The sequence below is a fragment of the Sinohyriopsis cumingii genome, chromosome 4 (genome assembly GCF_028554795.1).
Source record: "Sinohyriopsis cumingii isolate HCF-2022 chromosome 4, ASM2855479v2, whole genome shotgun sequence".
Classification (NCBI taxonomy): domain Eukaryota; kingdom Metazoa; phylum Mollusca; class Bivalvia; order Unionida; family Unionidae; genus Sinohyriopsis; species Sinohyriopsis cumingii.
The window spans coordinates 73,561,262-73,582,561 of record NC_142964.1 but is presented as its reverse complement, the minus strand read 5'-3'; the positions used below and the strand labels follow the sequence as shown (position 1 = coordinate 73,582,561).

General features: G+C 35.2%; 1 protein-coding gene across 1 annotated transcript; it reads left to right on the top strand.

Moving 5' to 3' along the window:
• Positions 1 to 126: 126 nt before the first annotated feature.
• On the top strand, positions 127 to 18,381 carry LOC149801447 (metalloprotease mig-17-like). Its single transcript, XM_089954315.1, has 8 exons — positions 127 to 247; positions 4,463 to 4,506; positions 5,737 to 5,845; positions 6,617 to 6,787; positions 7,934 to 8,069; positions 16,822 to 16,932; positions 17,705 to 17,746; positions 18,210 to 18,381. The coding sequence occupies exons 1-7, from the start codon at positions 216 to 218 to the stop codon at positions 17,744 to 17,746; spliced, it is 645 nt and encodes a 214-aa protein (XP_089810441.1). The 5' UTR covers positions 127 to 215; the 3' UTR covers positions 18,210 to 18,381.
• Positions 18,382 to 21,300: the final 2,919 nt, after the last annotated feature.

Sequence of the window (21,300 nt, the reverse complement as noted above, 5' to 3'; positions counted from 1 at the left end):
CTTTTCTTTCTTGCCTCTAGTTTTCTATTGTTTTTCGACAGTAGGAGATCGATTTTTAACATTTACAAGGTCGTTTGTTATTTAACTTACAGGCGGAATCCTTATTTCCACGCTTGGTTTCTAAAGTGGAGATTTTTAATGGGACAAAATATATTGAGAGAGGAAAATATCTTTTTGATCTGTATTACTGGGATTTCAACGGCACTAACAACATAATGGTCTTCGACCAGGCTCTTCTATTCACGAGGTAAGTGCATGTACTCTCTGTATAGATCTTAGTGCGGATACTAATAATTAGTGGTAGACTGCACGCAAATTACGCATGAAACGCCTTTTGAATACGTGGATCAGTGAATATTAAATATTAAGGGAAGATTACGGAATGCTTTGAAATTATTTGTGACATACAAGCTTTGACATTTGCAATTACGTATACACAATGTGTATAAAGGTGTTCAGACAATTCCCTCAGATTACATATTTCATCTAATTGTGTTCCTGTTAAGATGTAAGTAGCAAACTGTTACAGCCTCATTAGAGTAAATCTGTCCTTTAAATCAAATATTAAATAATTTTTCAGACTTTGAATACTAATTACAATATTGTGACATGTTTCTGCTGTTATATACGTTCCACTGGGTAGAATACAGGTAAATAAGATTTGTTGGTTTTATCGTTTATCAGAGGCACCTTCATTTGTTTCAAATCATAAAATACACCTTTTTGTTTCACAATCTCTTCATTGAAATTGACTAAATAATATCCCAATTTTTTCTATGGTTTTGGTTCGTGTATTAATTTACTAAATCAGTCTAAGCAAGTGTATTGATAAATAAACATCAAACAGACGATTTCAGACTATATAAAGTACATTATGCTTATGGGTGACACGAAAAAAAATAAAGAAGCATCTTTTAATCTTTTATCAAGAAACAACGTGCTATAAATGTTTAATGCTGTTAAGGTCTGTTTCACTATGTTGATTGGATTGCTTAGAATTTGTTTTACCAATCCACTTTTCGCTTGCCAATTATCTAAATAGCAAAGCAAAAGCACTAAACAAAGCACAAAAACCTAGTACACACAAAAAACATTTAGAGTAATATGCTGCTGAGTCCACTGCACGTGCTTCCCTATATATATATATATATATATATATATATATATATATATATATATATATATATATATATATATATATATATATATATATATATATATACGCTGTATCAATGATGTACCACGAGATGTATACATCTTTCATTAAAATGAAACGAGGCTTGCTGAGTTTCCTTTTACTTAAACATTTATACAGCGAGTGGAATATCATGGATACAGCGTACATACTATACATATATTTTATTTATATCAGATGTAAATACACATATTTGCTCTTCAAACAGAGTTAAGATATGCTCTGGGAAACTATGCATTGACAGAACTCCTAACATCCTTGCGAGTGTGTCCGCTACAAAATGTAGTTCTACGCCTTTTGCTGTTGTTCAGTCACACATGCAAATTCATAAATTGATTGTTTTCTTTTTGAGTTTATATTTGTATTTAAATTAATGAAATCAATATGAGGCATATTTATGATGTAAACATGAAAGGAAGTTGGTTTTTTATGAAGAAAGTAGTACACTACAAACACAGTTAGCCTCTTGTACATTGAACTTGAACGATAGGCATTCACGTACTGGCGTATGGAAATTAGCGTGGAATAGATACTAAGCGAAATGACGAACCAACAAGAGGTAATTAAAATATTTGAATATATCTACGGTTGATCTGAGTCATTATTCTGCTAAAATTAACACTTATAAGTACTATAAAATTCTCTCTCTGACTCTCTTTCTCTGTCTGTCTGTCTCTCTTCCTTTGGACGGTTTGACATAATTTAACCATCATTCATAGGTCCAGAGACATTGTCGTATCACACAAGCGAAAATCCCCAACGCTCGTATTTGTTTGGAATTGTTTGTATTTAATAATTAATAATCGATCTTTAGAATATTATAATAGGTTTTAGAAACAACAATAACAGTGCATTAAATACGATACAGTATGTCTGCCTCGTAACCGACAAATTGACACATAGTGTCGATTGGCTATTACAACTGTGTATCATTGTTGTTGTTGTTGTAGGGTTTAACGCCATTTTTCAGCACAAGATAGGCCATACATGGCGGCCAGTATAATTGGTGGAGGAAGAACCCTGGAAAACCACGGGAAGAACCACCGACCCACGAGAAGCTACTGGCAGGCTTTCTCACGTACCCACGTTAGCCGAGCCTGAGACTCGAACTCACGCAGACAGAGGTGAGATGGCAGTGATCCGTAACGGTGAGCGCTTTAGACCACTCGGCCACTCGGGGCCCCACTGTGTATCATTGATATTATGGATACTGTACATATATCCAAAGGAAAGTGTAAACATACCGTTACCACGAACTATATTATAGTAGGTTACTTGGTACAAGTTCAGATTTGCCGTTTTCATCTAGCGCAATTTGTTTTTCTCTTTCACTCCAGATTTTTTCTTATTTTGTGCCTTACGCACGCGAAGAGAGAGGTGAACGAAGAAATGGTTTTGATGAAACTGTGTACAATTTTAATTTCATTTAGAAAAGAGGGACTATTAATACTTTTTTTCGTTATTTTTCATATGTCATTTATGATTATTGAAAGGAAACTCATCAGTGATATAGGCCTGCAGTTGAAAGAATGTTTATTTAATCGTATTATTGCGCCTTGGGAAGATCACAATTTTATATACCAATAGTATTTGTATATCGATTTGCTTTATACTAAAACTTATATATGAAAGTACTCCATACTAATGTAAAAAAACCAGTCTCCGCTCCCAGCCACTTCTATGAACTCCCAACGTTGACAAATATTTATAAATATGATCAAGAAGGTTGTTCTTTTGCACAATATGAAGTGATCTACTCGAGAAAACATAACTTATGAGCAACATTTCTTAACATTGTTACCAAATCATAGTTACGCTACACGTGCTCATTAAACATTTTATCCGATGTATTATCTAAATTTGCTTTTCCATACTGAAATTTCAATTGTGCCGAAATCTGAATGAATGATGTGTTAATAAAACGTTTCTTCCAAAACTAACTTAAAGTAAAGTTCTTCCTAAATGTTATCGACATTGTTGGAAGGGGCTTAACCTTACCTTGGGAAAGAGTCGATCACGTGGACAGCACCAGTGCCTGATTACTCACTGTGCATTGTATCCAAATTGCACACTGTCAATCACTCTGTAATTTTCATGCTCTAAAGAATAATCCATAACCTTGAAATGGTTAACAAAAATTCTCACATCCAAAGACGTATTATAGCCACGAAAGCTAGAGAGGACAACACTATTATGAAAATAGATAGGGACTATATTTTCGTAAGTACTAAACTCCGCAAAAATGATTGTTATCTGGTTCCATATTAAGCAGCATTAAGTAGGTCCAGTCCAAGGATGGATTGGGCTTTTCTGTTACGAATTTGTTGCAGATACAGTTTCAAATCTAAATACACTGAAACAGGTTGAGAGAGAGAGAGAGAGAGAGAGAGAGAGAGAGAGAGCAAAGTTTTAGCTGCATTATATTTTTTGAAAATCATGTTCTTAGTAGACAACGTATACAAGAAAGAAATTAGCCAAAGCGTAGATCGCATTAGATATACTGTACCAGTGCTTTTGAAAAAGAAATATTTTTTTGCAACACTTTGAGAAGCAAAGAACAATCACAAGCATAAAAACTTAAATATGTATTTACCTATTACACGCCTTTTGTTGGCTTGGTTTCATCATAACAAAACGGCAGTTGTAGGTTGGTGTCGTCTGCCATTGAAAAGGGATCAGTAGATCTCGAAACTTCTTAGCTAGTTCTTCTGTCATGCTGCACTGTGACTGTCATATCTTTCTTTTCTGCGTACACACACATACACATACACACATTTTATATGGGTCATGCACGACCTACATATGCATATTACAAGCTAAACAAACAAGTGAATTGTCGATATATGTTATTAAGCATCATTTTGATAACTTTCTGTCAAATAATATGGTGAAATAGTAAATTGTGATTTACGTTTTATATGCAGTAAAATGTAACTGACATACTTTGGATCAAAGGTAAGAAGCTGTCAGTTTCGTTTCTTGTCGGATAGTTTTATTCCACATGTTTCTGTGATATGGCAAACTGTAGTAAATGTGTAATAATGAGCTAAATGTCTCCACCTTTTAATATTCTTATAACTTCTCTCCTTCGATGTTGTAAATCCATTCGAATCGTTTCTTAGATTGCATGACAATTTCATCTTTTTTTTGATGAAAGTCGTTAAATTTTTCATCCATTTTCTTGAATGTGTTTTTTCCTCTGTGTTGTCAGTTTGTCAAAAAAAAACTATTGTACAGGAACACGAAATGACTGTTCTTTATTTTTAGATACGACTTGTATGAAAACGTCACTAGTAATAATATAATGAATGGTAAGTACACTCGCCCAGTCTGTTACACTGTTTGTCTATGTATCTTCTTCCTCTCGGTGTGTCTCTGTCTGTCTGTCTAATTTTCTGTCTACCTTACGAAAAAACTTGTCATATAAAGTCTTCATAAGTTTAAACCATGCAATTGATAAATTGCTTATTTTAGATTCAGAATTTCTTACATCGGATGGCATATTCAAGTCACCCCTAACCGATTTCTTCGAAAACCTTTGAAGGCGTAGAAATTTAAAGTTGAAAGCGTTAGTTTAGAACAGGTAACACATTCATTGTGTGGAATCATATTTCAATTATTCTGAGATCAATGCTTATTTGTATTACTGTATACAATGGGCTTAATATAACTTGTGAAATCTTGTCAGCGATCAAGCTGGCTGATATAAACTAGCTACATTTATTTAGCGTTATTTTATGTATCCAACTTGGCGTCCATAACGATATGAAGGAACACAATAGCGCTAATATCTATACGTCATAAATCTTTTACAAACCTAGATAAACACGTTTAAAACACTGTAATTATGGCCACGGATAACATTAGCAGAACCTGTTTTAAGGCTCTCAACTAATGATGTTGCCGCTAATCAAACCACCTGTCGATGGATCGTCGTACCATGTTATCTGTATGGCTTGTCATATATTGGTTTTTCATGAAGTTTTGACTTATATCACTTTTGTATGGGATAATTTGTAATTTCCTTTTCACATTCACAAGCGATGCATCTGTGAATATTGTAGATTTCCTTGGTTTGAAGCATTACGTTCCTTGTGTTTATGCTGCAAAGTGACAGTTGATTGAAATTGACCCAAAACAGTGCTATAGATGTTAGAAGCTTGAGAGTTAAATTGGGCATATAGTGTAAAATGCACACTTTGGCAGTATCTAGAAATATCCTGATAACCCTTTTAGTTTACATAACTAATCTTGTATAGCTATTATATAAATTCATCTAGTTCCTTAGTTGCAATGCGTGTAATCGCTACACGTATATTATTATATTTATTTATGTGGAATTAATCATTGTCATACTGGGCTTTGCTTTTCGATTTGTTTGTACGAGATGACTAAGCTAAATTATTGTAGATTAAGCATGGGTTCTTGAGGGTATGTAATTAATACATTTGCTGAGCCTGTCTCACAACATCTGATAAGTTTTAAGAGTTAACCTTTTTAAAATGTTAGTATGATATATAACCTTTCTTTCCTTCTTTTAGGTATTAGCTATGTTGGTGGGACATGTATTTTGGGTCGCCGATTTTCGATTATCGAAGCAGGTGATTATTCTTTGACGATGAGGACAGCAGCACATGAACTTGGACACGGGTAAGTCAACTACTGGTTAGCACGTCTGTTACCTCGTGATGGAGTCTTGATTTCACACGCACCATTGTTAGTAAACTCCCACAAAAGGCAAGTTCCTTCCTCGGGTTCTTTGGTTTCCTATATGTCAAACACCACATCAAGGTGTCCCTCCAGCTTCGAGAATGTAACATAACATCGTTGTAAGATAAGTACAGTTAGATAATCAAGAAATCTCAGATATGAGAAAAATTACCAGACCACTTTTACTCTCCTAGCAGGTTTATAAAAACAAGTGCTATTGGGCGAACATTCCCACCTTGCAGGATAATATGATTTGAATGGTGAGACTGACATTAAATCCATTCTTGTTTTCTACAGCATATTTATATTTATTTGTACAACGTCCGCTATTGATAATTAAACTTAAGCTAATCGAAAATGTAAATATATGTCACAGTGTAATGCAAACGTTCAACTTTAGGCATTTGCAGAATAAAATAGGAGACTTTTAATTATTACCTGCTTGAAATCGTATAACAGAGGCATAATGCAAATATTAAAGAAGACAATTATTCATTGACAGTAATTGATACTCGAATATTTTCGAAGATTGTTCATGTTTGTCTTGCTATACTAATAATATCGAAAAAGAAGATCATTTAGTTTGCTGAATATCTGTCTTTTGCTAACAGGTTGTGTGTTTATGTATGTGTTGGTGTGGGTCTGAAAGTGATAGCAGTACTGTATTAGGTTTATAATTTTCCTCTTACTCTGCCTTGTTTTGTTTTATAGCCTTGGAGCAGTTCATGATGGTCAGGGAGTCGCCTCAGCTTGTAAACCGTCGGATTTCTTTCTCATGGCTCCATGGATGTACATTCCCAACATTCAAAGGCCATACACAAGAAACCCATGGCTTTTCTCCAATTGCTCCGTGAACTCGTTCAAGAAGACACTGATAGCCAAGTATGTGCAATGTATATAGAGACATATTACATTATAAACTTGAACTTGTTTCAGACTTTCATTGTTACCGGTGACTGATTGTACCGGTACTTTAGTAAGAGCACAATTGTACGCGCCCACTTTGAAAGTACCGGTCGATTTGGATCCTCAACAATAAGGAAGCGAGTCGAAATAATGAAAATAGTCACTGGCGCGATTCCTGCTAGAAGTCATAACTTTACCCCAAATTTCCAAAGACTTCTATACAATTTCAGTTGTAAATTAGAAAGCCCAACGTGTCCATTTTATACATAAATTTTACTCTAATCAACGCAAGAACACAGATAAAACAAACTGTCAAATATATATTAACCGCACATCTGCATGGTTTCCTTTCATCAGGTTTCCGTACCGCCAGCCGTTCATGCCGTAGAAACTATACGAGTATCCCCTAACACTGGGAACTATTTTAACTGCACCACCTTGGACCATTCAATGTATGCTTCCCAGGCACATTTCGCCAATATAACTGCACCACATTTGCTACCATGGCGACATAAACGGTGTCTGCCGAATCCCTTCTTATTTATTCCTTGGTATAATTTAGCGCTTTCCTACCGTAAATACTGCCACTGCAGTCACACCACCAATGTACACCACTAGATTTTAATATGGACTATCTTACGTCAGGGACATTCATTCGGTTTTGGCCTGAACTCACTACTAGTGAAGCATGGCATCATGGAAACTCACAAACACTTCACTCCGCGACGTTTGCTCCCAGTAATTGGCTAATTATTTCGAGCTAAGGATATTTTCATTGCGCCGAATTCCAATAATCACACAAGTAATCACTCAAATCTAAGAATTCTTTAAAATGGGGCGCTATAACCAAATGCGCATACTCCATCTTTATTACTATATATATATATATATATATATATATATATATATATATATATATATATATATATATATATATATATATATATATATATATACATGTGTGTGTCTGTGTATGTGCGTTTGTCCAAGCGTATATATGTATGTGAGTAGCTACGCATATATGTACGTATGTAAGTAGTGAAGAAAGAGAATGATAGGTATATACTTTTGTTCGCTTTATATTAATCTATCTTGAACATCATGCGGGCCTTTGTCTTTTAGAGATTGCGTAAAGGTGAAGGGTACGGTCTACGACGAGCATGAATGGAAGAACTATACAATGAAAGAGCCAGGAGAGGTGTACTCTCTTGATGAGCAGTGTCATCTTGCTAACGGGGCCAATTCACGCTATTGTGGGGTACGTACAATGTGTGTGTGCGTGTGTGTATGTGTGAGTGTGTGCACTTGTGCATATTTACTTGGGCGTTTTCCTAACTCCAAGAAAACATGTCAAGTATCACAAGCGATGTCATCTTATCAATCTAATGACTTAGCACTCTCTAAGTCTTTGAAATTCAATTTCACTTAAGTATCCTCTTTGAGGTATATAAATGCTGACACAGCACAGACCAATTTTGAATGAAAATTATGTACATAACTACGGAGTTCAACGGTCATTTACACAAAAGAGGCTATATAATGCAGTGAAAAATGTTAGGTAGTCCAAACGGAAAAGTAAAATCTAATTCCTAAATGATTAAGAAGATAAACCCATCATATTATAAGTGCATTTAGTTCCAGTAGCATCAAAGTGAAACTTCCATGATAGACACACATTTGATTGCTACAATGGAATAGTGAATATGTTTCTAACGAGCCTGGTAAGGCACCTATCGAACAAACTACGAATAACATATTCCAAAACTTAAATAACACTGTGAACTCCTAAACATTGACTATTCATGGGGAAAAATATAAAGATAAAGAATAGAGAGTTTCGCAGCAGAAACCATTCGGCAGCAAAGAATGTCAATGCTGTCATAAACCTGTCATCGGTAAAGTTGTCTGACTCTGTCATAAGTCTCTATTCCAAGTTGCTCAAGGTATGCCCATGGCCCAAACCGTTTGATACACTGAAACTGAAAGAAGACGTCAGAAGATTTACAGAGATAATGAGACTCAAGTAATAGTTTAGCTACAATGCTGGAAAATCCAATGTCAGTAGCGTTATTGAATTCGTTGACTATCACATTCAGCCTATTTAGGGGGATCACTGCCTTCGTATATCCATGATACAATGTCTATCTCAAAACGAACTCCCCATACACCACTCAGGTCGTTACACACCAACATCAGACAGGAGGAACGGTCAACCTACATACAAGTTGATGTTAAGTTGAACAGTGTTATATTCAACAACACATATTACTTACAAGTTAGTGGAAATACAAGGGGCATTACAATGACATCTTAGGATGTCAATGTATTAATTAATCTGCAATGGGCATTAAAATGGCACCTACGTATATCAATTTATTCATGGCAAGACTATGTAAAATGCTCCTCCGTGAGGCACCTTATAGATCTCTAATGAGATTTATGAGTCATCCAACAGGTCCAATATATATATTTATAGATGCTCAATCTATCCTCCTGGGAGAAGCAAAGAAAACAATCTCTTTTTTTAGACAAAATAACTCTCACTATTATCTTCTCCCAATCAGCTGAAACAAATTGAAAAGCTCTCCATTCTGCATGTGTGCTCATGTCATATATATATATATATATATATATATATATATATATATATATATATATATATATATATATATATATATATATATACACACATGTGTGTGTGTCCGTGTGCTTAAATATGACTACCTTTGACAACAGATTTGGAGAGATCAAAGGGAGCGCTTTATGGAGAGCATGCATAAACATCTACATTGAATCGGTGTTAATTTACTTGACTCCACGGTAGAGGAGGCTTCATGGACTATAAATCGAGCCAAACACATGCTAACATTTCCCCTTCGCAGTCACTTGGCATCCAAATAGTCCAAACCTTCAACAGATCATCGATGACATCGACGCCAGATTGAATCCGCAACCTCCCAAGAAGTTTCTGTGGTTATCTACCATCGACCTAAGACTCTGAAGGACCATCTGGTGTGTGCCAAGGTCCTACAAACAATACCTTAGATTTCTGCAAGTACTGTTGGAAAGGCAAGCGTTATGTAATTTGCAAACATTTTTTAGACCAGATCATTTCAACGTTCGACGACTGGAGTTAGCTTCACTATCACTCACCTTGGGTAGACGTATATAAACTGTTATGTATATTTCATTTGCAGTTTGTCCATGAACTTTGTCGGTAATTGAGGGTATAGGGTTGGAATACTGACTATTTCCATCGTTTGTGTCATGTCTGTAAGTTAAATTAGCTTGTTAATTGATATTTAAGTTTAAGCTCTAGCCTCATTTACAAACTTAAAATATGCTATAGGCGAACCTCTGACCCATATGCTGGTCATTATATTGTTTCTTAACTTTTCTACATAAGGTTGTGGTCAACACATTATTCATTCCTTTTTTAAGTCCTGACTGTGGAAATGTTTACTGTTGGGGTCGGATATAATTTAAGTGGTTTTATTTTTTTAAATTATTTACTGGAATTACAAAGTGCACATAGACATTGTATGCAAAACAATAATTTGGGATTAGTATGCCTTTATTCAAAGACATCATGGGTTGTATTGGCACATCAAGCTATTCAAGACGATACATCAGCACGTTTTGCACTGGAATTCATTCGATATACCTTATTGGGCTCGTGATAGAACTTTTAAGATTATTTTGGACTTAATTCACAATACTTCAAGTTCCTCTTAAATTTGCTCTTTGTAAGTTAGATAAATAGTTTATATATATATATATATATATATATATATATATATATATATATATATATATATATATATATTATTAAACATGTTGGTTTCTTTGTTTTCTGTTACCTAGTTTAAAACTATATAGTCCTAACATAATGCAAACGTAATGAACGATACTGCATGACGTTGACACGAAGACGTTGTTCCCAACATATAATTAGTTCACATCATTTGGATTTACGACTGATATTTATGATAATCTCCTTTGTGATTGTGTGATACAACGTTTTTAGGCTGATGGCAGAACAACATTTTAATGGAATTCAAAAGTTTTACGGTCGTTTATCATATATTTATTCTCATTATCTTGGATATGTTAATCTTTATATATGTCCTTCATTAAAACATATAGGAATCAAGAATTTCTCATAGCATTTGTGCTTAGTGTTTTGTGGTTGAAATTGCTCATTCCCTTGACGAAGAGATAGTTTAGCTAGAAACGTTGTGAATCTGTTTTGTGCTTTGCTATTAATTTGTGTGTTGAACCGATATGTTGCTGTCCGTTTCTCGAGCTGCTTCTCAACGCTCTGAAATTAGTATTGTATTTTAAAGAAGAGCGGATGTTAGCATGCTGGGATATATATTTGTCTGTAGCTACCTATAACTGAAACAACCCAGAAATTAGTCTGGTTCCCTGTCCCCTGCGTTGCACTCCGCTGTACGAAGTCAGGCGAATGAAAGGTTATTTCACTGACTTTTGGCTTAAGGTAATCTCTGTGACCCTGAAATCCACACCCTTTCAACCACAGGGTCATATAAATAACCACGCTAACTGGGCCGATGAGTTGTTACTGCATCATATTGTGGCGCTAGAAAATCTGTGTGTGTGTGTATGATTTGGATTTTTAACGTAGCTTTAACAATTTTCAGTCATATCGCTTCGATGTCTGCAGTGTGGCAGTTTATAGTGATGCTAAGCATTGGGGCATCATGTCGCAGACATGTAGCATGATGTCACACCCAGTCACATTATCCTGACACCAGGCTGACCATTCCTAACACTAACCTCTTAATGCTGAGCGCCAAGCGAGGCAGCTGTTAGTACCATTTTTGTAAGTTTTTGGTGTTATGACTCGGCCACGACCTCCCGCATCCGAGGCGGACGCTCTAGCCACTAGGCCACCGGAGCCGTTCCCTAGAAAATGATCAGCAAGCTACCGCGCGGGATGAAAAAGCGAACAAATTATTCGATAGGCTTATGCAGGGTCCCTTAAACTAAGTACTCCATTTAGTAAATTGAATGTCAATCATATTTGTAGAAAGTACAACATAAGCTGTGCTTAGTTTTTTCGTATGTTGTTTACCGGTTTATGTCTGACCTTGGTACAATTGTCTAGGTGCGTATGAAACTATGATTTGGATTTAAAATATGTAGAAAAAGCATTAGGTAAGAAACTAATTTATTAATGCCTATAACATTTCTACAGTTGAAAGATAATACTAAAAAAATATATCTCGCATCCAGAGTATGATCCTGTAAAGCAGAATTACTTTTACAAATGGATCAGAACTTTGACTGCACTTCATTTATTACCAAGTCGTTTATTGTAATTGTGTTTCTCACCCATGCGACAGAGACATCTAGCTGTTTTGCTAAACATACTATTCCTATCTCAGTCTAGTCATCGCAGATCAGTCCTCTCATTCCAGGTGTCCACGCGCTCTTAACTACTTTTAAAAAAAATCCTTGTTGTCTTCTGCTGTGCCTGAGGTAGTTGTTCTAAAATCAAACAACACAAACGACAAATATATTTTTTAAAAAAGATAGTAACTTAAGGTAAATCTATCTTTGAGAACACATCATAACAAATATTTCGAGAGAACCAAAGACACACACGCATACGATGTCGAGCTTGTTGGTATTATGCTAGTTCGTTCCCACAGCATGGTCACTTTTATCCTATATGCAGGCCAAAAATCAATACATTTTCAGGTCAGCGCCATTAGATGTAACTAAAGCGACTTAACTAGTTTTATGTACTTCGTATGAAAGAAATTATATACTGTTAGCTACATTTGATGACGCTAACCTGCAAACTTACTGTGCTACAGATAGAATAAAATTTTCAATGCTGTGTGAAATGAACTATGAAAGAAAACACTGATCCGTGCAAATATACTATAAACCTATACACTTCATTACCTCCCAACTCTCGTAACAGCTACGGAAAACTTAGTAACAGCTAGAAATGTGTTATGTCAAACATGCTTTATTATAATTTTGTTAAGTATCTCCATTGTGCCCCAGTTTAACCAAAAACATACCTACAATATCTAACAACAAATAATTCACTTACCAGCGAGAAGGAATAATTTATCCGTCAACACATTAATCCATAAGCAAATTTCACTGAAGCTCCTGCCATATTTCCAAGAATTAAAAATAAAGTTTCAATGAGTCCGTGAACTTGAAAGTCTGGCATATGGTTATCCGCTAGGGTCCGTAATTGGCGGGTCTTTTATACAAGGGGTAATTTTACAATCAATATTAAGGACAACACAAGTATGTCACAAACAGTTTCACCTCCTCCAAAGAAAAGGAGAGCTATCTACAATCGTGACATAGACCACTAATTACCCAATGAATAATCTAATGCAACATGTTACTCATCGTTACAGCTTGTACTAAGGGGGCAGGGGCCAGTTTTTATGTACAAATTTAATGCTGCAATCAGCGACCTAGTATAAAAAAATCATATAAAGTCAAATACACAAGTGAGGTCAAAACGGTCCATATTTTTAGATACCTATATTAAAACAAAGCATAAGAATAGTATTCACTTGACCAGAGAAGTCAATGGCAGTTCATAGCAGAAGAAGTTTATGCAACCCAACCCCTATTTTATACATGCATTTTTCACATCTAAAGGCCATTTTTGACAGCATGTGGTGCTCAAATTGCAAACGCAAGCCATTTCCCTGGATGAAAATTTTGAAACACATTGTCTACTAAATAGTTTGATGCAATTCAGAATAGTTGTTATCCAAGCCGTTTTTTGAGATACTCTACTTGCCTTGAACCCATGTATCTACTGCTATGGGAGGCTAGCTCTTCTTCCTAGCCGACTAATGGTATTTCACTGTCAACATACTGCAGAGCAACTATGGAAGGTGTACATGCCTGACATCAATTTCAAGAACAACACAAGCCCGAAACACCTAGTTCACAAATATGCCCATATCTGTAAATAGTAAACAACAATAGCTGAAAAAGTCACACCATAGCTCTAAGTTAAGAAATTTTCCAGGGGCCAATTTACGAAACTGGACCCTGCCACCAATGTATAACTACAGTAGAGTCGAATACCCAGTCGCGGGGCTACATCGTGGGGAGACAAATAATGTCCAAACCCCAACATAGAGTCTATATATCTCGACCTGTATTATATGTGGTCGATCGGGATTGAGGCGGTAAGTAAGGCTGAAGTTTGTAGTCACGCCAGGAAATATAAAGATTCTGTTCTTTAAGATCTTATCATATACTTGGAAATCTGTCAAAACACAGAGCATTGACTTTGCACATTTGTTAATGATGATGATGATGATAACAATAAAAATAATAATAATAATAATAAAGCAACTCGCATGTCACATACACGTTTAGTGCTTGAATAATAGTTATTAAGGGAACAATTATGATTTAGACGAGGAACGGTGCCGTTTGTAAAGGAACTGAAGCAAACTTATCTCGTGTCACTATTCACCACTGCCCCTCTCACCTCAGCTAGATGTGATCTTACCAGTCCTTATCTAGATGGCAAGATTTTTGTTTTTCTTTATGAGCCAAAACTATTGGTTCCGGTGTTTTACTATTATAAAGACCGCTGCTAGCTTAAAATAAAGATGGGTTTATATATGAATGCATATAGAAGCTAATGTGGATCGGATTTCATTTAAAATTTAGAAAGAATGTATAGTCGCTTTCAATGAAAGCTCTTATTATTGAATTTGTCGCAAAAGGGACTGGTTTACCGTCACTGGCATAGATCATATTCAATGCGGGTTCTTCAATCGATCAGCTCTAATCTTTCGTTACTGGGCATATGTACCAGGATATATCATATATCCGATTTTGTCATGCTCTTTTTCAATAAACTTGTGTTTGTAAGGAAGAATAACATAGAATGAGAAAAGGCAAAATAAGTCCTAATTTTAAAATTTTAAAACGCTACTTTATGAAGGTGTGAATATTGCACAATCTCAACATAAAGCTCTATTCTGCTTCATGTGACAGTGTCATGTTTGGGTCTGGGTTTCTTATAGAAAGCATGCCAAACAAGGCACGGCATAATTAACTGTCAAAAAATACATTTTGACCTGACTACAGTTTAGGATTGTCTAATTACTAATAATTCATTACTTAGTAGATTTTTTCGGTCGAATTATTGTAGCGTACTAATTTAACCTAAGATCGAATTTCTGAAGCAATGGATATCTTGTCAGTAATTCTATCAAAATTTATACTGCAGTTTGTATTTAATTTAGTGAAATAATTAATCCTATTTCGAATGTTTGTCAGAATAGCTATTATTTTTTTATATTATTTGAACAAACATCACAGCCGTGGATTAGGCAAGCTTCAGGCATGATCGCGACAAGTTATTTCCCTGACTACGTTTGTTGAAAATGGTTTTGAGAGGAATCTCAAACCTGGAATTGTTTTCCTTGATCTACAAGCGGCATATGACACGGTTTGGCATGCAGGGCTCTTGTTGAAAATTTGCAGAGTATTGCTTCGCTGGATAGGTGAGACGATTTAACTGTTCCTTCGTGGCAGGCGCCTCAGATTGCACATCCGAGAGATATGCAGCTCGTGGAGACGTCAGAGTAATGGACTCCCACAGGGATCTGTTCATTGACCAAGTCTGTTCAATGTTTATATCAATGACTTGCTTAAAACACAGTCGCGCAAGTTTATGTACGCAGATGACATTGCTTTGGGGACCCAAAGTCGTTTATTTACTGAAGTTGAGGAGGCACTGAACAAGGATCTAGAGGAAATGACGGATCTCTTTAAGAAATGGCGCCGTCAATAGAGCACAACAAAGAAAGTCTATAGCGTCTTTCATCTTAATAATGCAAATGCAAACAGTGAACTTTGCACTCTGCTAAATGGGCAATACATACAGCTCGAAAGAAGTTACTCCACAAACTGGCTGGCTCAACCTGGGGCACTAGTGTCGAAACACTCAAGACATAACCACTCGTCCTCTGTTATTGGACAACCGAGTCTTGTGCTCCTGTCTGGGATCGATCGTTACATGCCAAATTATTTAACGTCCAGCTCAACACAGCAATGCGCATAATCTCTGGAACACTACGTCCTACTCTTTAACCATGGCTGTCGGTACTCAGAAGCATTCCTCTTCCACATCTCTGTCGCCAGGAAGCATTTATAAAATTGCTGGATAAGGTCTATGCCAGAGGTAAACTTCCATTGTACGTGGGCATCACTTCACATCCAGCAGTCCACTTCGCTTCGAGACATCCTGTATGGTTAGGTCCGTTGCAGGAGGACATAACAGCTATTTTGGCATGAGTGATGAGTGCTCTTCAAATGATCTTGTAAACCACTTCGTTGTAGCTGAGTCATTTGTCTGCCCTCCTGGTTCCAACCTTCCACGACATCTGTGGACCACTCTCAAGCGTTTCCGGACAGGACAGGGGCATTGTGTAGTCAACCTTGTCCGATGGGGCCAGGCCACTGGCTCTTCCTTTTACTGTAGCTGTGGATCTCTGCAGACTATGTCAGACATTAGGAACAACTGCCCACTGTCAAAGGTCTCCGGTTGACTGCAGTCTCTGCACCTTGCTGATGATGGTGATGTTAAATGGATAGGCATGCACTGCACACGATAAATAAAAAATAATATATTTTCAAACAAAGCCCTATGCAACTAATATATATGGAAGGGTCAGATGCAATTAAAGGTAATTCACGTGATTCGAATTCAACATAACATATGCTGAAATTTTAAGGTTAGTCCAGGTTAGAGCTTAATATAAGTATGCCAATTTCGATATTATTTAATTTGCTGGATTTCACTGAAAATGTAAAGAAAGCAAGGACATGCATAACTACTCGAATTAGTGTAGTGATCACTTGAGATTTGCAAGAAGCACATTCACAAGTTGCGAATGGAGTTTGCATATTTTCAGAGTCATTTACAGTTAAGGGTTGTCGAGGGCTACATATGTGATTACTTGTTTTTACAGACTAACCTCTGGTACGTTTGCCAGTTTATGAAATGTACGGATCCCAAAACTGGCACATGTTTGCAGAGAAATTTCGGTGCGGCTAGAGGAACAACGTGTCATGACAATAGGGTACTCTCTTTCTCTATCTCTCTCTCTTTCTCGCCATCGAGATCTAGAAATACGACTGTCCTAAAAGGTTATAACAAGCTTATTGTCAGATAATGCTCTCAGAAATATAATATGATATCTGAAATTCAATTTCTAACGTTTGCACTGGATTCTGGTTGCATAGAATAAATAGTTAAGTACCCGCATGTTTTTACTTGCATGTCAAGCAGATACGAAAGAGGTGGGTGGCTATGAGTAAAAAATATGCATGTATGCCTTTCTGTTACAATATGTAAACACACATACACACACACACACATACATATATATATATATATACGCCAGACAGAAAGGAAAGTGTTATCCCAGGATTCCTAGAGAAGAATGCTTTATAATAGTGGTCAGAATTAATATTTTGATACAAATAATGATGATACTGTGTAAATACACAAGAATTAATTACTAGGTCGGCATGCGAGTATGTCTGCTACAAACTAGTGCATATAACACCGACTGAGTAACATCTTTTAGTGATGTGTGCTTAGTCGTGACCGAATATGGGCTCTTGTTTGCAGGCAAGGCAATGGGGACCGTTTACCCGAGGACCTGGGTTCGAAGGTCGGTAGAGTACAAATTAAAAATTCACTAACCTGTTCGATTGTTATATTTGTATATATATATATATATATATATATATATATATATATATATATATATATATATATATATATATATATATATATATATATATATATATATATATATATATATAATGCTTGTGTCTTGTTTTTAGTGGTGCATACGAGGAAGGTGCGTAGGGAAGGATGAGACATAGGTGAGTGCATCCGAATGTGTTGGGGTTACTACGGCACTGTTACTCGTCCGCCAGACTCCCGATCATGATACAGTTTACAGCTCTGACCGACTGGATCGTTTGCTATGGGACATCATTTAGCAAGTGATATCGCTCCAATTGCTTTAGCACGATATAAGCTTTCCTGTTCGATGTTACGTCAAAAACAAACAGATTTATCCAAAATGTATAAAATGCAATCATCCCGAGAAATAATTTAATAAAATCATTGATAATACATTAATTGTGATTCTGTTTCAAATGAGTGAATATTAACAATGTGCAGACAGTTTGAATATAATTATACTTCTAACTAAGACAATGATCATGATGATGGCAAGTATACGTTTTCTACATGCTTAATTTTTAAGAAATTATTAAACGAAAACTGGTTCGATTTAAGTGCGAAATCACGGTATATTAAAGCCCTCTTCGTATTTTTCAGACCAACGCCGCATTGGGCTGCATACAGTCAAGCGTTAATTTGAAAATGTTGCAGGAGTTCTAAGCTATTCCAGAATGAGGAAACGTGCATTTTAAGTTCGTCCCTGACAGCTCATATCAAAATATATTTCTGAATTGAATATATATTCCTATTTACAGATTTACCTTTTTCATACGTAGTCAATATATATATATATATATATATATATATATATATATATATATATATATATATATATATATATATATATATAGGGGGTCTTGGGTGGGGGTGCGTATGTATTTGTGGATGTGTTTTAATTTTGGTTTAATTTCCTTTAATTATGCTGAAATCCTGTATACTTTGGTTTAACTTTATTATGTGCGATACCAACTTGTAATAATTCTTTTTTGCTCCGTACTATATAGTATTTTTTCGGAATTCAACTTCATTTGATTCAAAACGCCGTTCTTCCATTGTTGATACATTCCTATCGATCGCGAAAGCTCGGCTCTTTTTTCCTTGAAGTTAAGTACTGTAATAAAATATTATCCTTGATATGTGTTTTTTTTATTTTAACAATCTGTGCAAAACTAATTTCAGGCTCTGTTACAATCAATGCCTGGACTGATGTGTTTTGAGATCGGAAATGATTGTACTGAGAGAGAGAGAGAGAGAGAGAGAGAGAGAGCATAAAAGTTTTAATTAATAATATTATTGACAATGAAGGAACAAGTTGTGTAGATCTATGAAAATTATATATAATGTTTATTTATATCTTCTCCTGAATCACCTAAAACTCCTATTGAAAATAGCTTTATTAAATAACCGAATGTACTTTATTCTCTCCAATTCCTTGAGAGTTCAGATTTAGAAAGGTTCAGTCTTGATCCATCTGTACTATGGTTTGCCATCAAGCATACATAAATGAATTATGTTTCTTCTAAAATTAAGCACATCTCATTTTATTCCCACATTCTAATCCTAAGGAAAACAGGGTCAAAACTATTAGACTTATATATTAAATAATAATACCTAATGGAACAGTAAACAAAAATGTGTATTTTTGCAGTTTGCCTTTCTTCCAATCAGGCAGAGAGAAATAAGCCGTTATATTGTCTTTCACTTTAGCTAGCTTATTTGTTTTTATAAGGATGGGACCACTAATCACTTTCCTGTGGGAATCGATGTAACTCGTTATTTTAAGAATGGGACTACTAATTACACTTCTGTGCGAATCGATTTTACCTTTTGAAAAAAATATAACTATATTAGACACTAGATAAAGTAGCAAGCAGCACATGAATTGCAAATTTAAGAGGAACATAATATGATCAATCAAAAGTACATTCTTCAGTTCATTTTCTTATGATTAACGCCATAAAGTAGGATACCGAAATAAGTTTATTCATTAGTTTCGTACGGTGTAGGCACCCTATAATCTTAATCGATCAACAGGAAAGGAAACCCATATATATCCAGTGACAAAATCTGAGTTAAGGTTGGAAGTATTGATAAAGTTCCTTGAGCAATTTAAAAGGAAAACTTTAAGGATGAACCCATTTCCAAATACAATTATATAATACACTGCCTAATTAAAGAATAATTGGCTAGGAGTATCTGCACAGAATCAACTGTTTTTTGCAGTTACGCCTTGTTAATTAAGACGAAATATTTCATAGAACACAAATTTTTAGTTTCTTCGCGATAGGAATGAGAAACAAAGTGACCCTGAAAATATTGTTTGAAAACAATTGTGTGTAATCCTACCTTTTGAGATGCTATTTTTATCTTTTCTGACAAGTTTTGACTTTCTGGTTCTTTTGAACATTTGGCTAAAACGCTTAGCAAAACGACACTACCTGTGTCCCGTGTCAAGCGACATATTTTGTGACCTATTATCCCTCGTGACCTGGACTTATTCAATCATTGAAAACCGACGTATAAAGTTGTATCCCTGATTTTTATTAGTTAATACATTTAGTCATTGTGAAATTATTTAAATAAAATTTCTATGGCATGTATTTTTTAAAGAAAAAAACAGTAGCAAGCCTTAATATTGCCTAGAACATGCTTTACTATATTGGCTGACACGGGAATAGTATACCTGCCTACCGAGTTAAGTATATAATATAAATATAATATTTAATGTACAGAAAGTGTATATTTGCTATACAAGCCATAAATCATTTTTGCAAATTTGATTCAAAATTTGATGCTGATGATTCTTGAAACTGACACAGAAGATAGTGTAATGACAATGTTTCAAAATCAATTAAATTCTTTCGAATATATTGGGTGGAGTAATTAATAGCAATGTATATCTTGTACATGGCTTAGAATCATCAATATATAATTATTATGTACTTTCAGTTCAGTAAGACTATATCCTAATGCCCAAACCAGAACTTATTGAGCATGTGTTTGTCCAACGAACAACTGTATCAATCTGAAACAATTTGATACAATCTGTAAAAAATTTAATATTGTCTGATACTTGTGATTGAAGACAAACAGAAAAGGGAAGAATGAAACCTATACTAATTGGTCCCAGACCGCATTACAAATTAAAGAGTGAAATGGCTGATGCCAAGATAATTAAACAATAAACACATAAAACGGACAAAGTTTGGATCCGTCAAAATCCTAAGTAATATAACTATCTCAAGATACCAGCCAAAACCTGATGATGGGTTAATTACTCTCAGTATGTTAGCAGCTAACTAACAGCACAATTAATAGTTCGTATAATTCAGACTAACAGATCGAATGCAAAATCAATTTTAGGTTCTCTTGTACAAATTTAACACATATTATACTGTTTTCAATGCACAATACACAATTAAACTTTGTTCGAAACATCAACGATAGGTGGATAAGATTTTGTCTCTGATGAAAGCATCCTAATTTGATTTTATAAATATATTTCTAATCCAACTGTTAGATTTACCGATGTAATTGATGTCGATGGTACATTTTGTGCATGCAGATGATGAAAATAAGTAGTACAAAGACAATATTCACAAACGACTAAATTTTTCAAAGAATTTATCCTACCAAAATACTGAAATGGTAAAATTGGAACTTAAGAATTTGATGCAAAATCAAAAAC